Source organism: Nanorana parkeri, unplaced genomic scaffold, assembly GCF_000935625.1.
Source record: "Nanorana parkeri isolate BGI_ZX_2015 unplaced genomic scaffold, ASM93562v1 scaffold1937, whole genome shotgun sequence".
Taxonomy (NCBI): Eukaryota; Metazoa; Chordata; class Amphibia; order Anura; family Dicroglossidae; genus Nanorana; species Nanorana parkeri.
In genome coordinates, this window is record NW_017308205.1 from 143,151 (window position 1) to 159,705 (window position 16,555).

General features: G+C 40.5%; 1 protein-coding gene across 1 annotated transcript in view; it reads left to right on the forward strand.

The window, feature by feature from the left end:
* Nucleotides 1–10,862, forward strand: part of MDN1 (midasin AAA ATPase 1) — a 148,956-nt gene extending 138,094 nt beyond the window's left edge. The window contains exons 87-102 of the mRNA XM_018572096.1: nucleotides 302–445; nucleotides 893–1,043; nucleotides 2,407–2,702; nucleotides 3,437–3,586; nucleotides 3,811–3,912; nucleotides 4,191–4,392; nucleotides 4,480–4,647; nucleotides 4,926–5,086; nucleotides 5,520–5,606; nucleotides 6,615–6,730; nucleotides 7,078–7,252; nucleotides 7,341–7,414; nucleotides 7,596–7,710; nucleotides 7,832–7,895; nucleotides 8,822–8,964; nucleotides 10,027–10,862. Coding sequence (XP_018427598.1) covers nucleotides 302–445; nucleotides 893–1,043; nucleotides 2,407–2,702; nucleotides 3,437–3,586; nucleotides 3,811–3,912; nucleotides 4,191–4,392; nucleotides 4,480–4,647; nucleotides 4,926–5,086; nucleotides 5,520–5,606; nucleotides 6,615–6,730; nucleotides 7,078–7,252; nucleotides 7,341–7,414; nucleotides 7,596–7,710; nucleotides 7,832–7,895; nucleotides 8,822–8,964; nucleotides 10,027–10,215 — 2,337 coding nt within the window. The 3' untranslated portion in view covers nucleotides 10,216–10,862. The remainder of the gene's footprint in view (nucleotides 1–301; nucleotides 446–892; nucleotides 1,044–2,406; nucleotides 2,703–3,436; nucleotides 3,587–3,810; nucleotides 3,913–4,190; nucleotides 4,393–4,479; nucleotides 4,648–4,925; nucleotides 5,087–5,519; nucleotides 5,607–6,614; nucleotides 6,731–7,077; nucleotides 7,253–7,340; nucleotides 7,415–7,595; nucleotides 7,711–7,831; nucleotides 7,896–8,821; nucleotides 8,965–10,026) is intronic.
* The last annotated feature ends 5,693 nt before the right edge of the window (nucleotides 10,863–16,555 follow it).

The window sequence follows — 16,555 nt, forward strand, 5'->3', positions numbered from 1 at the left end:
TTACAGATCGTGTTCTTATTGGTCTATGTTGCCATTCATTTTATTTAAGAAAAAGCTAGTTTCATGTGCATGCCAAGAACTAGGAAATGTTACCGGTTTTGACTTACTATCACATTTTTCAATATTTTTAGTATTTTGAAAATAAACATATTCTACATAGGTTTCTTGAAACATGTCATTTTTTTCTTTTGATATGCTAGAGAAGCTGGGCTTAACCGTTAACAGTGCAGAAGTCATTATTTTGTGATTGAGAGAGACAGTTTTGTATAACACATTTCCAACCCTTCCTCGTTTTTTTAAGGGAGAGTCTGATCTGGTTGCTAAGGATGACAACCAGGATGCTGGAAATTCAGATAAAGATAAGAAGCAGAACATGAAGGATGAAGCAAAAGACCAGCAGGCTGATGATGGCCAAAAGGACAAAATTCATGAACAAATTGATGAGGTATGTGTGTATCTACTTAAAGACTGAAGTTGGGGGGGGGAGATCACCGGCCGGTGTCACCTTTGCGAAAACTTCTGCTGCCGACCCCATGCTCCTATGGTACTGGGATGATCAGGGATAATGTAGCTCCTATACATGTCTGGGCAGTTTGCCCCATCCCAGCACACTGGGCTTCAGCCGTTCCTGTACACTGCATGTTCACAGCAGCTAATGTAAATGATAAAAATTGCTTGCTTTATGGAAGGTAAATAGCTAAAGAATTAAAGTTTGTGGGAGGGAGACATATGTTGCTTTTCTACCTTTGCCTGCTAGCAGTTTTTTTTGTTTATTTTTATCCTGATTTCAGTGTCTTTTTAAGCTTTTTTGTCTGTCAGTTGGCTTTTCTTTTGAATTACCTATTAATGTTTGTGGACAATTGGCATATTTTTTGTGTGTTCTATATATTAGCGTGAATATGATGATAATGAGGTGGATCCTTACCATGGTAAGCAAGATACTCAGCAAGAACCAGAATCTCTGGACCTTCCTGATGACCTGAATTTGGAAAATGATGAGGGTAAAGGCAGCGGAGATGAAAAAGATGAAGAGAACGGTGAAGGTATGCACAATTGTACTAAATTGTAGGTTAATAGACATTTGTACTTTAAGAGATGTTCCAATTTGGCTTAAAATCCTTTATTTACTTCAGTTTATCCAGTGTAGTAAATCATAGGGGTTCACTCCCACCAGGGGGAAACAAATGATCTGCCAAACTACTTTGATGTACTAGCTTTATTCTAATTTTCTTTAACAGCTTTAGAAGCAAGTGGGTGTTAGTGTTTGGTGACCATTCAACATGTAAACATTAGCTATATTAAAATATAATGTTATAACATCTATGTTAACATAGCATGTCAATTCAGTATTAAGATCTGTTATCTGTTGCGGTTTCCTCATTACTCATTTTGGTAACCTTCACCTCTGGTTTTCTCCGTTGTAAAGAGCCTTGGGTGGTACTAGGGTTTTCTGGGCAAAATCATCTTGGTTTTGGTGTTGTCCTTCAGGGCCTATGAAAGACTAATGAGACTGTTGTTAAAAAAATTAATAAATAGTGCCGCTTGTACATACCTACAATAGTCTTTCACTCCCTACTGGTAGGACTGAATCCTGGGATGTTCTGATGGGCAATGTTCCTCACAGATATTTAAAGGGGATCTATGAGGTGAGTGATTTCTGCTCATCCTCATAGTTAGAGCCGACCTGTGACAAAGAAACTGTCACAGGTCAACTCTGCTGAGCGGGAAGTGAGCAGAAACATGCAGCCGATCCGCTGAAATCCTGATCCTCTCCCTGCAGTGAGCTGCGACTGTCGGTCACCGCTCCCCACAGGGAATTCCCCCCCCCCCCCCACGCTGAGTGGAGAAATGGATGGGGGAGAGGAGGCGGGCACAGCTGGCTTTGCCTTTAGGTAGGCAGAGCCAACTGTCACTCATGCAGCTGGGTAGATCTCAATACTATTGTCGGGATCCGTCCCGGCTGCGGCACTCTCGGTATATTGCGGACAATAGCCCGCTATTTATACTGGGCTTTGGGTCACAGGAGGAGGTTAGTATATGTCTTCCCGTGACCTTAATGAGAACCATGGGGAAAAACACTTACCCCATAGTTCTCTTTAAAGGGATTGACACTACCCAACACACAAGGATTCTGGTTGGTCTATCATTTAGATAGGTTGCCTCATTGAAATGTGCAGAAAAAAAATCTGGAAGTTCTGAAGTTGGCAGGACAGCCAGGAATTTGATGGTAACAGCCGGGTATTGGAGGCTGCTGCAGCTACTGTATGTGCAGATACTTTTAAACAGTATTGTGAAATCAAGTTCACCAAAATATAAATTGCACTGCACACATTTTTGCATTGACCATTTTATGCCACCAAGTCTGATGGAACTTATTGCATTAGTTGTTTTGTTTTGGAATTTTAGAAGGAAATCCTTTTGATATTGATAAAAATCCAATGGAAGTAAATGAAGAAAGTAAGGAACAGGATGGTGGTGCTGAAGAGAATTCTGAAAAAGAGGTTCCAGAATCTGAAGAAACAGAGCAAGCAACTGATCAGGACAAGAATGAGGAGGAGTTGCAAGGAGAGGGTCCACAAGAAGCAGAGGAGGAAAATGGCCAGGACCAAGGAGAGAAAATACCAGATGCTGCAAAAGAAGAGACCAGTGAAAATGAAAAACGTGAAAATGAAATATCAGATGAGCAAGGACCCTTGCCTCAGGTAATACAGTTCACATATGACATGCTTTGATTTCATTCTGATTGCTGTAGGGATTGTCAGATTTGATAACACATTTCCAAACCCATTCCTGTGATCACAATCCTTTCCAAACCCGTGTGAATCTGTTATTCCTCTCTGATTAAAATTAAAACCTGTGGGAAAACCACACGCATATACTGACACTGCACACCTTTACACATGTATACATGCTGATATGACACACACTGAAACATTAACACACATACTGACATCACTCACAGAAATCTTGACAACACACACACAAACCATCACAAACAAATATACTGACATTATAAACATGCAGATATTAACACTGGTTCCATATATAGTTAAATGTTGTTTTGAAGTATGAAATTTGGCGAGTGGTCCTCATGGGAGAAGAAAGTTTGTCGAGTGGCCCCGAGGTGAATAGAGTTTGAGACCCCTTGTTTAAACAAAGGTCAAGCCATTTAGCTGCTGAGAGCTCCCTCTGGGGACTAAAATCTCAAAAACAGTAACAAAACTATGGACTGGCAACATGTACATGTGAGTTATAGCAAGGAAGTTAAAGGCCACAGTAATAACTACAGTTAATCTGCTCACAGTAAATGTACTATGATGTAAATGATCATTATTTCTATGTATAATTTGTAATTCTATGTGTACATGCAGAAGCAATATTTGCTCATTATGTGTGCTAACACAGTAACGGAGATTTCATCTTTTTTTTCTACTAGAATGAAGAAAAGTCTGAGAATGATGAGTTGCAGGACTCCAATGAAAGAATGGAGCATGAAACATATGGCAAGACTGCAGAGGACAACCTGCAAAGCGAGGATGCTGCTGAACTGGCTGGTGCTGCTTCAGAGAAGGATGAAGCCAAAGAGGTAAAAATCTGTTTACAATTTTCCAAATGGTGGCTTCTAATGGTAAACAGATGTACCTTTTAGGCAGACATTATGCTAGTATTTGCAACATCTGTCAACAGTTCAAGAAAGAGTTTACTTGGTTCACTGTCTGCTCCATAGAAAATGACTACCAATGATGTAAAGAGTAACAAAATGTGATGCAATGTTTGTTACCCGAAATGTCTTTGTATTTTCATGTTTAGGAACATGGAACTGGATCTGCTGATGCAAGTCAGTCTGAGGGGCATGAGTCCAAACTAATGGCCCGTCTGGCTTCTCAAAAAGAAAGTGTGCGCAATACACAGGTAATTTGTTTATCACACTCAGTCGGTGTTCAGTCATCTTGTTTATGTACATCATGAGGGTACATAAATTGGACACGGTCAACAGCTAATGACTTTGGTCAACCTTACATGTTTTATTGTTTATGAATACATTAAATAGTTACTTTCTCAAGCCACATTGTTGATTTTGAATACACTTTCATTCTGAAGTGATTCATTGACATTGATAAATATTTGTCTGTAGTAGTGTCCTTAGTTACAGTAAGCTCTTGCATATCTGTTGTTTTTTACTTTACTAGAGCTTCAAACGTAAGCCGGGCCAGGCAGATGACGATCGCACTTTAGGGGATCACAATGAACAGGTTCATAAGCGGTTGCGGACTATGGATTCCATCACTGAAATGGGAAATGACGACACACAAGGACAAGAGCACAAAGAAGAAGCTGATGCTTATGAGCACATCAAACATGGAACAGAGTCCTATGATGCACAGACATATGGTACATTGAGAGTCGGTGTTGTAACATGGGTGTTTGAAATATGGCTCATCAACTGTTTACCCATAACTATTCATCTTTACCATGCAGATACAGCCAGCAAAGAGCAAGAGAAAACGCAGCCACATAATAAGGAACCAGATGACAGCGCTGTGCAGGATGTGGAAATGGAGTCGCATGAAGATGAAAATTTGGAAGCTGTTACTGTGGAGCGACTAAAGCCTGAAGAACAGAGTTCCAGTGACTCAAAAACACTAGGTAAGTGGGCAAAATTGGGGGGATTCTTTTTTTTTGTGCAGGCATTTATCATAAATGTGGAGCTGGTATCATAAATACTATACACTCATAATGCAAAACTACCCAATTAAAAAACAAATAAAAGGACACTCGCAAGCCTCCAAAAATGGAGTCAATTTATTGCAGCAGAGAAAATGACTTGCCAATGCTTGATAAGAAAACAAAAAAGCAGAGTTATTGCATTAAACCTGGACTGCTGAACTCTAATTATGTCTTTCTGGCTATGTCTATTAATACAGGACCTAAGGAAACTGATGTCGAATTGCAAGGAATAACAATGGAAGATGATGTACACAGAAAAGATGTGGAACTTCCAAGTGTGGATAAGGAAAAACGTGAGAGAAGCACAGAGTCTACCATTCATACTGTCTGGGAGTTTTTGAAAGAAGGCTCTGCACTGGTAAGCTCAGCTTGTATTTACATGAAATGAGCTTGTAACTATGGAGGATGTTTGTAGTATTGCATGAAATCATATGAAGATATTACTATGTCGTAGCTTCGCTAAATCGTTTTGTATTGTGAACAGTACTTGCTCTTAATACCTACTAATACTGTAATTTCATCTTCTGATTACCGAAAATCTTGTGAGATATGTTTTTTTTTCCATGTGTGACAGGTTTTGAAATCATTGGCTAACCTTGATTGTTTGTGACTCCACATTACTCCTGTTTTTCTTCAGTGAAGTGTGTTTTGCGAAATGCTGCATATAAACAGACACAGCAATTTATTTATTTTTATTTTTTTATATATAGCTGTGATTTATTTTTATTTTTTTACATTTGAGTAGCTGTAATGTGTCATCCCCCACTGTTTGCTTTCTTTGTCTGTACCAGATGCCTGAAAATCCTGAAGAACTCAGAAGAGAGCTTGAAAAGCAGCTGGAGGAGTGGCAGACACATCCTATTGGGAATGCAGAGGAGGTGGGTAGATTGAGCCTGAAGTCTTTTGGGGGGTTTATTCTCCCCCACCCTCTCTCCACAACCACCTTCTGGCAGAATTGGGGAGATGAAGTAACTTGCATTCAGCCATCTCCTATTTTCCTGCAAGCAATAGAGTAGTACACTAAGGAGTGGTATTTCTACAAATGTTCATGATTTCAAATAGATTATGGTATTCGTTTTCAAAACTATAGCAATTTACTGGTTTGTTGGTAAACAGGTTTGATTGACTTTGTTCAGCGAAAATAAGAACACCTGCATTTCATATTTGGATTTGTCCTGTGTCAGTAGAAGTGATTAAATCACCTTTTAGGACTCTTCCCATCCACATTTGACTCCTAGCTCAGAGCATATGTGTGACAATACGGAGTGCAGAACTTAAAGAAGAACTCAGCAAAATGTATTAACCCTTGCAGTGGGGCTACCCCCGCACTGTAAGGGCTAACTGCTCATTTTTGTCTAGGTGCTAAAAAGTTATATTCATCTGAACCGCTGAGCCGGCTTGCTCTTAGCACAGTCTTTCTAGGCACTGCCCTTTCCAGCGGTCTGAGGTCCTGTAAATCATCACTTCCTATACACAGACATGATCCTTCTGAGGAACATTTTTCAATACTGCTGCATAGGAGCAGACGGGTTTCAGAGACTGGAGAAGCAGGTTTGGGTGAGACTGTTTAACCCCCCCCCACCTAAACAAAAACAAGCAGTTAATCCTTGCAGTGCCGGGTTCTTTAACTCTTTAAATGTGGATACATCTGTAGTTTTCTCAGTATGCAATGGAAGAGAGACACTATTGGCTGCACTGTAGGTTGTGGTGATGTCCTATTCCAGTCCAGTAGCCTAAGACTTCATGGCAGTGTAGGCAAAGAGGCAGGAATTTTGGCAGAAATCTCTCATTGCTGGTATCCAGTAGAGAGAACCTTTAAGCTGTATTTTTGCATTGCATGGCTAATATGTGTATAACAACACACTGCTATTTCACATTTGTTCTAGGAGAAGGCAGCAGCTGAAATGTGGCAGAGATATCTCCTCCTGACTGGTTCTCTGTCTCAGCAGTTGTGTGAACAACTGAGGCTCATATTGGAACCAACACAGGCAGCCAAGCTGAAGTAAGTATACTGCTATAGCATTGCCCTACACTTAGTTGATGACAGATTTTGCCTTGGCAGATGCCTACGTTGCTAGTTCATTAAAAAAACAGAAATGTAGACCATTTTGTTAACAGCGCACCTTTTTCTATGGGCTAAAAACAATTATTTTTAGTTTATTCTGAAGTTTAGCCTTCAACTGAGGTCTCATATTGTAACATAGCTGGGAACAAGAGTAGTCTGCAGCTGGTGTGTGAAACCCTTTCATGTTCCCTTACACAGTTTTGATAATGCTGTGAAGTGTTTGGCAAATAACTAATTGAAAGGAGCCTTGATTCATTGAAGTGTCTCTCTGTTTCACTCTACAGAGGTGATTATCGGACAGGAAAGAGGCTGAATATGCGGAAGGTAATTCCATACATTGCCAGTCAATTTAGAAAAGACAAAATTTGGCTGAGGAGAACAAAACCCAGCAAGCGCCAGTACCAGATCTGTCTAGCTATTGATGATTCTGCCAGTATGGTTGATAACCATTCTAAACAGGTAATAACTCCTGGGTTGTGTACTTGCAGCATAGTCTTGTTCACAGTCTGGTATATGTTAAAATTCTAATACTTTTCTTTTTTTTTAGCTTGCTTATGAAGCATTGGCTGTAATTGGAAATGCATTGACTCTGCTTGAAGTGGGACAAATTGCTGTGTACAGGTTTGTATCTCCCCTCTCCTAGTCACTTGTCAAATGTTATTTGCTGTCTTATAATAGAGTATCATGCTTGTGGACAGGACCTGGCACTAAAAAAAACAAACAGATGCTTCAAGTGTTCTGTAGGAAAGATTTGTGTCCTAAATTGTGATCAATCTCACACTAACCATGTCTTACCTTTTAGCTTTGGAGAGAAGGTCAACGTTTTACATCCTTTCCATGAACAATTTAGTGAGCAGTCTGGATCCAGGATCCTCAGTCACTGCAAGTTCCAACAGAAGAAGACTTTGCTTGCTCAGGTAATGGAGCAGCGTGTTTTGGTTAGAAGGCTGAGAGTTGATGCACAAAAATTATATATACATCTAATCAGCAGACATGTGATTTGTGTAGTCTGATGCAAATACTTTCTTTTGTCTGCAGTTTTTGGAATCTTCAGTCCCCATGTTTGCAGCTGCACAACAGTTCTCTCAGAGCACTAATCCAGGTGAGAGCTCTATCTTGTGTTACACTGCATCTATATATCAAAGCAATTCACCTCTCGGGAATCTGGAAATATGTTCACGTGTCAAGTGTTTATTACCAGTTTTTAAGACGCTAGAACAATGAGCATTTATGACTTCCTTTCAGAGTCAGAACAATTAACCATAGTAGTGTATGTCATGTTTAAGGGGAGTGCTGATTATGCTCAGGCTATACACATTCATATGATTCAATTTTGTTCTTTCCGTTTTAAGAAACAGCCATGGTTAGTTTAAGGAGTAACCTCTCACACACTTGGTATGTGTACTTGAGTTTCAAACCCATCACCTGTCTTCTGAGAGACTTAAGAAACCAATGTGATTCAATGCAGAATTGCCCTCCTGAACCCCCAGTCAAGGGTCTTCTGGTTGGTCCAGTGATCTCACTGGTCCTTCTCTTCCTCTGTGGCCGAGGGCAGTCCTTACTACTGCACTGAATGCAATGACATGTGCACGCCAGTCAATGTAGGAGCACTGTGAGCTCAGGCCAGTGTGATACAATGCCAGCAACAGGTGTCCTTGATGGCCTGGGTTCACCGGAAGTTGGTTGAAGACCCTGGCTCTCCTATATCTCCAGAAGAGGAGTCTCATCTGCTAAAGCTGTAAGCCTTCTCTGTGGGACAGCTCCAGATTAAGGGAGTGCATTGCAGTGAAATCATTTACTAAATGACTGGAGTTCTGCTTCAATTGTCTATCAAAAAACAGACCTTTTCAGTGGATACTGATAACCATGGAATTAAGTGACTGTGTGATTAATCACTCTTCCCTTTTCAAAAGAAAAACAAGTCAGGACTACCACCTAGAATGCAACTATTTTGGAGTATTGTGCTGCTCTCCACAATCCCAGAGCTTCTGTTTCTTTGGTTCACAGTTTTATATATTTTCCACACAGAAACTGCCCAGCTCCTCATAATTGTGTCAGATGGAAGAGGAATATTTGTGGAAGGGAAGGACCGTGTCACAAATGCCGTACAAGCAGCCCGCAATGAGAACATCTTTATTATATTTATAATCTTGGATAACCCAATGTCTAAGGTAAACAACCCTTGGAATCTTTGTTGCTGTTTTTGGAAAGCCAATTGTCCTACAAGGCCTATATTAAGGTTAACTTGGTATTTTGCTTTTTTTATTGGAAATACTGTCTTCAACAGTATTATTTCAGCTTTTAGGTCCATTATGCCAATTCATAATTACTGTACACACTTTCACTGAAACCTTTATCTGTAATGTGTCCCACCCTGAACCATACACAACTTTATTTTCAATGGAGGACAGCTGAAGAAGCACTATTTATTTTTTTCTTCTCCCCCCACTGTTTTCTGCAATTTACAGGCACATTGGACCAGAGTAGGCCTTGAATGAGACATCCAAAGTACCCAAGAACTCATTACTGTGAGAATTGAGAGTAGCTCAACCCCCTTCTTTGCAGGATATGTGCCGCTGAATTAGGAATAAAGCTGAATTACGGCCATAACCTGTTTTTCCAAAATATACCCCCCCAATCCCCTTTAGATTTGCCTGCTGCCAGTCAGCAGACTATAAAGCTGAAGTCTGCAGCACCCAGTGGCAAGCAGAGAGAATCCCAGGGATGTGTTCTTCATATAATTCTTCTGAAAAAGATCCGAGGCAGAAAGCTGTTATGTTTACAAGAGCCTGCCAAGCCTTCCCAACAAACCTCAGAGCAAAGAGCAGCAGACAGACCCAGTGATGACATTACTGGGTCTCGCAACAAGTCGTTCTTGCTGTGAGACCCAGAAAACAAAATTTGATTAAAACATTTCAATTGCATGTTAATCGGGAAGTGGGGACAAGGGAAGGTATTACATGCATACGAGACAGCTTTAAATATATTCATTTTCGTCATCATACATCTGTGGCCTTTGTTTATTCCGATGGTTCTTAACCATGGTTAAGAAGCGCTAGTCGGTGATCCAACTGTCCTGTTATTTTTATTATTTTTACATCCCCATAAACCTGATATGATAACAGTTGAAATTTGATTTTTTTTTTTTTTTAATAAAAGGGAATTAAGAGGAGGAAAAAAAAACCTAATGTGCTTTATTATTTAATCTTGAACTGGTCTCTGTTTCTTTTTAGGATTCCATCCTGGATATAAAAGTCCCGATATTTACAAACCCGAAGGAAATGCCAAAAATGATATCTTACATGGAACAGTTTCCCTTTCCATTCTACATCATTCTTCGAGATGTGAACGCCCTTCCTGAAACCCTTAGCGATGCCCTCAGGCAGTGGTTTGAATTGGTGACTACCTCAGAGCATCTGTAATCTATGTCTGTGCTTTACACCACTCGTATGGATAAGATACCAGAAGAGGCACAAGAACCCCATACAAAGTGACATCCTGCAGCTCCAGTGTGATTTCCTGTGTCCTGCAGCTCAGGTCAAGTCATTTCAGCATTGCAACAAGCTCTGCCCTCATTCATGACAAAACGTACCTCTTGATTTAGAAAATCACATACCTCCAGCAAGTTAAGGGATCCAGTCAGCTTTCCCTCTCTGTACGTTATGGAAACACTGTAGCATACATCCTTCCCACTGCTACATGTGGTAAAGACTGTAAAGTAATATAATATGTAGAGTCATAGACCATGTTTGTATCTCTTCCCCATTCTAAAAACAAAAGTCAATGTTTTATTCTTAAAGTTTTTTTTCTGGGGTTTGTTTTTTTTTTTTTTTAGTAAGCCAAAGTTCACTTAAACATTTGATCAGAGATCTGAAATATTTCTCGTTTAGTTGTGGCCTAAATTGTCTATCCATCCTCTGTGAAATGTATTGTTGTAAATGGCAACATTATACTGTGAAGTCTGCACATTTTATATAATATTAGGGCGTACAGGTTCGACAAATCTACAATACTGTTTTTCTATCCTAATAGCTATGCAGCCTAATAAAGATCATTCTTTATAATTTGACTTCTCTGGTTGATAAAATCGAAGAAAAGTGAGCACAGTACAAGGAGTTAAGAAAATTATATATTTATCATTTTTTTTATATATATATTTCTCCATCATATATTGAAGGACACAAATTCAAAATGAGTCGGGTTAGAATATCTCACTTTTTTGCTAATGTCCTAGGAGGCTGGATGCCTAGAAAAGTCTATTCTTTTTGCTGGCCTTCTTTGGTCCATGGAGATTTGTTTAATCAAGATTCCTTACTATACTGCTGCTTGAGCTGGCCTCTTTATAGCAGCTATCCAGAGTGGTGTTGCCTCAACAAAATTACTCAGACCCTGTTTTACTCGACGTACAGGGCTAGCCTGAAATGGGACCTTCAGGTACTGAGCTCTGCATTGTGGCGCTTTCCATGTCCAGAGCAATGACACAGTTCCAAGTGCAACTCTGTCTCTGAGGACTCGTTTAGTAAGTGGGCCAGTTAGGCTGAAGGAGCAGGTGCTACGTCACTGTTTGCATCATGGGGCACCTTTTCAAAATTCCCACCACAGAGGGTTCGTGACATAGTAAGGGGTAAGGCTAAGGAAAAAAGTGCAGACCTTATCCACTAGGTTGATGCGCACATGCCCTTTCCTGCCATTCAGCCATTAAAAAGCACCATCTTGTTGCTGTTCCTGCTCCTAAAATGCCATGTGGATCTCCAGTTTGGTTCACTGCCCATCTGCAATGACTCGACCAACCTTTAGCCGTTTAAAACCCACATCAGCACCAGACTCCTGGGTTTGTTTGTACTTGAGGCCTTGACTTACACTAGGGCCTTGTTGCTTGCTGCCACACAATGCAGCGTCTTCCCAAAGACGCACAGGATATTCCTGTTTTCATGAGTGACCTCAGACCCATACACCCATGCTAATGGAAACCTGGGCAGCCCTATTGTTATAGGGTTGTCATCAGCAGAGTATGTTCAACTCCATCAGGCATGGCCTAGGCCTCCCCTATGTTCACAGGGCCCTCCAGGTGCACTCTGGACTTTCTGCCTAAATGCTTGGAACACCAGTCAGATGAGATGTCCAAGGAACTACTGATTAATGTATCCTTCCAGTGCCATTGTCCACTTCAGACCTGCCCTTGACATTGCATTTAGCAATGCCACGGGAAGTCAGTGTGCTCCTTCCTTAACACAGGAAATTTAAGAGGAACCTCACCCTTCTAAGGTGGGCAGTAAGTAGTAAGGCAGTCTAGCTCTGGCTCAGACCATAGGGCCCAAAGCCAGAAGTCAGTCTACAATGTACATATGAATGGATCCACGTGTATTGTGCTTTCTTGGCATTTGGGTGCTCAGGATATGGATGGTGTTGCTGATCCTCAAACAGGAGAGCTCCCACATTGAGATCATTGTTTTCCCCAAGCTATTTTGTAGAGTAGAAATGTTCTGCTTAGTGTCCAAGGTTCATTCAGATGTGGGGTCAATGCATGTCTGTACTGTAATGTCCACAAGAAAACAAAGCAGATACAATACATTTTCAAATTGGAACACTCCTAATTTTGTGTATTTAATTGCCTGCACACAATGTAATGTACATTATAGTGGCTACCCAGGTAGACTGCTCAGGATAATCTTGTGCGGGCCAAAGCTCGAATTTATAATGACATAATGATGTATCCAGACATTTCTGGAATATTTATGGAGGAGATGTGTAGTCATTCATGTTACATTGTTTAGAAAAGGTGGAGGGTTCCCTGCGTGCAGATTGGGGGGGGATGACGACGTTTCCTCTTACGTTGGGATACTTTTTGGACTTTCAAATGGCAAACCCGAGTGCCACATGGTTAATTATAGATGAGATATTGTTTCACATATAATAATCATTTTGCTTGCAATTCTGTTCCTTTTTTTTTCCCTTTAATCCATATGCCTGAGGATGAACCCATGTCCATACACTAGAGTGTGTGCACACGTGTTCACATTTTTGCTGATTTGTGTTTTTTGTATAATGTTTTTAATGTTGTTGATGGTTACAATGTTGCTGCTGTTCATATGTTGCTGGCTTCCTTTTGTGTGGAGACCTGATTCCGGTCCATATTTTGTTAGTAGGTATGGTGATAGACACATAAAAGGAAGTCAGTCCAGTGATTCATTTTAAGGCCAGGATTGTCTGAAACGCACCTAGCGTTTATGTCCTTCTTATCTTACATGCTGTAATAAAAGCTTAAAGATCGGACCAAATTTGGATGCTGGCTTTTTTGAGATTTGTAGTACATGCACTTGGAGAGAAGTTGCTGCTGCTGTAAGTCTTGGGTCTTTTTCACTTACCGACTCGCTGATTGTCTTCTGTGGACCTTCTTTTGTCTAGTGCTTATTCGTGGGGCCTTTTTTTTTTGTCCTGGGCAAAAAAATTCTCATTATTGTTGACCACATCCTGTTGTGTTGTTCTCAGTAGCAGGGTTGTTAAGTGTCTAGTAAGTCACGCACCGTTTGTAAAAATCAGTGACTTGCCCCCAATAAAAACACCTGTTTTGCTATTAAATGCACTGCACATGCACAGTCCTATAGTCAGCTGATTCATGATCAGATAAAATCTGCATCTTGTGTACAGTGACGTCATGGTGCCATATCACTGCCTGCTGCTGCTGTTGGATAGCTGAGCAAGGACAGCCCAACAGGCAGATAACATGAAGGCAAACACTTAAGGGGCGGAGCTGGGGCCCAGAGGGGTGAGTTCATGGCTGAGAGCTGGTGTTGAAAAGATAAGGAGATGGTGGAGCAGGACTTTCTAAACTTTGTTGACCATTCATACGATGGGTAAGTAGTAGTAGTAGTGCACTAGGAGGCTCAGTAGCTGATGAATAATATAAATCATCCCCTCCAGTCTGGCAAGGCAAGTTTGTATACAGGCAAATACAACTGGGATGGATTTCCCTGAACTGTCATGTGCAGTGTGCCTAATAGCAGGCGTCTCTTTCTGCACTCTGCACCTCATCTAGGAGAGGAGGAGGGTTATAAGAGCTCTCTCCTAATGTTCCTCAGCACACACTGTCCCAGACAGACACAAGAGCAAAACAGGTGATTTATCTTCCTCACGCAACTTTATTGTAATAGCATGCTGTGTGCACAATGTGTTACAATGCATGGCAGTGGTTGATTTTTGTTTTTAATTAAACTTGGTGAAGAGGTTTCATCAGTAAAATTAGTCAGGGGTTGGCAACCCTGTTAGTATGTTCCACTTAGATGGTTTGATGGTTGTTTTGGCTCACAGCTGCTTCTGTTGGGGGCTTAGTGTCCCCTTGCATGAGCCTTTCCACTTGGCATTTATTCTCTCCTGGTTTGCACATCTCATTGAGCCTCCGGGGGCCTTCCATTGGTTAGTAAAGATTTCCTCCTGCAGGGGATTTCTTCTCATCTGGTTTGATTCCAGCATTGCGCCTTCTGGTTGTCCTCTGTTCAGATGTTTCCATCTCGGATACATCCGTGGCTGCTGCTCACCCCTCAGTTGGATGTGCTTAGTTTCTGAATTCCTGTGTCCCTCACTAGACTTTGGAGAAAACAAGATTTTTGCTCTTACTTTAAAATCTATTTCTTTTAGCCCACTGAGGGAGACCCATCCCACCCCTTTGTGCTGTTGCGCATGGTGGGTAGAGGAGGGGCTATACAGAGGATGACTTACAACTTATCTGTTTGCTAGTGTCCAAACCTCCTAAAGATATATAGATATATTATTTTTTTTTACTCACCCTAACACCCTTTTAAGTGAAGATACTGTCGGGTTGCACTATTGCAAACAAAAATATGTAGATCAGCCCTGGGATATCTCTTGTAGCAAGCAGTACCAAGAGCATGTACGAAAACACAGTGGGGTGTGGCTTGTGATGACTTTAAGAAAAGGACACTACAGTGAGTAAATAAAAATAAACATTCAGATACATCAGAGCATCCAAAAGCAGTCCAGGAGTGGGCAATAACCACCAACAGGCCCAATGAAAGGACCTTTAGATGTAAATTTACCACCATATGAAAATGACTCCACATGGAATGGAACACCAGTGCAGAGGTGATCAACCAAATAAAACCCCCAAAAATAGGTGAGATTATCATTTCCCTTGCATGAAAGAGAAGACCCATAGAAGGAACCCAGGACAAAACAGGTCCAGGTAAGATAGACCAGCCTGTCTAATGAGAAGACATAGTCTTGTACCCCTGACCCCTAGGATTAAAGGGATGAAACTCCATGTTTAAAGAGCTTGTCTAGCCAGACCGCTAATCTCGTTAGGAGAGACTTTTAATAGAAAAGAAAAATCAGAGTCTGTAAAAACAAAAGGTGCTGGATTTAAGAAACGTCCACCAAAAAGCCCGGGTTCAGTCCCACAAAGTTAATGTAACTGAAGGGATAAGGTGGTGCATAGGAAGCACCACCACAAGGGTAGGCAGGAAGTGGAGGATATGTAAATGAGTGTGCACCGCTCAGGGTCACTAATTAGTGAACCAAAAAACTATCATACGTGTTAACACACAATAAAAGTGCTTATAATTTTTAGTGCTTTAATCTGCTACCATATCCTGGTGGTAGCCAGTGAGATATTAAATACAAAATTTCACTTCGTGCAAAAAAACGTATTATACAAAAATTATAAGAAAATTCCTTGTTGCAATCAAATATAAACGGGCATCAAATCAAACCAAAGGGTCATGTATGCAAGTGAAAAATCATGAAGTGAGTCCAAACTGTTACTTAATCCAATTGTATATAATATATTGATGAAAAAAACTTCAAACAGGTGCTTTGCAATCTTTCTCCCACAGCATGTGTTCACGCCAAATTCCCCTCTGGGGTGCGCACTTACCAAACCATTATCGTTTGTAGGCAGTAAAAAGATGAGCAGCAGATACGTCTCATCAGAGTCCCATAGATCCATATTTAACGAAAATAAAAAAGGAAACTCCTCATGGTGTAGTCGACAACATTTATTTAAAAAAATATAGTAACTTACAGCTTAAAAGCAAAAAGATCGGCCGTTCACCAGCAGCGTGTAGATGTCCTGTACTTCCTTGTTGTGCGTTGTAACGAGATGTGTAGCCCTGACGCGTTTGGTCATAAAAGACGTCCTCGGGGGATCGCAGGTCTAACTCTCAATACCACAGGTTGATTCCTCTATACCTAACGTCTAGGTCCATATGCAAAGACACAACTAGATGTCATCAGAGATCTATCGCACATGTTTCATTGAAGACCAATATCCAACATCTAAGTCAATATACAAAGACACCACTAGATGTCATCAGAGATATATGGAAGAAGACTAATTTATTGATGAATTCCTATTAGCAGGACGACTTTTAAAATACTATTGATATAGATTCTGTTTTATTATCCAGGGGACAGATCCATATTAACCCCTTCATGACAGATGTTTTTAGTTTCTGTTCGTAAATGACTGACACACTTTTGACATTTTTGCTGTGTGATTCTTCCACGTCAGTAATATACTTTCTTACAAAGTGCTCCCACACATATTATATATTGTTTTTTAGAGGACAGATAGGGCTACATATTTATATCACATATGTGTGTCTAACGCCTCACTTAGGACAAATAAAATATAAAAAAAGGAGGAAAAAACGTTAAAAAAACACTTTTTTCCCTGTTTTGATTTGTAGTATTTTTTTACAAAACCAGCACAGCTAAAAAAAAAATGCAATAAATACATTCATTTAT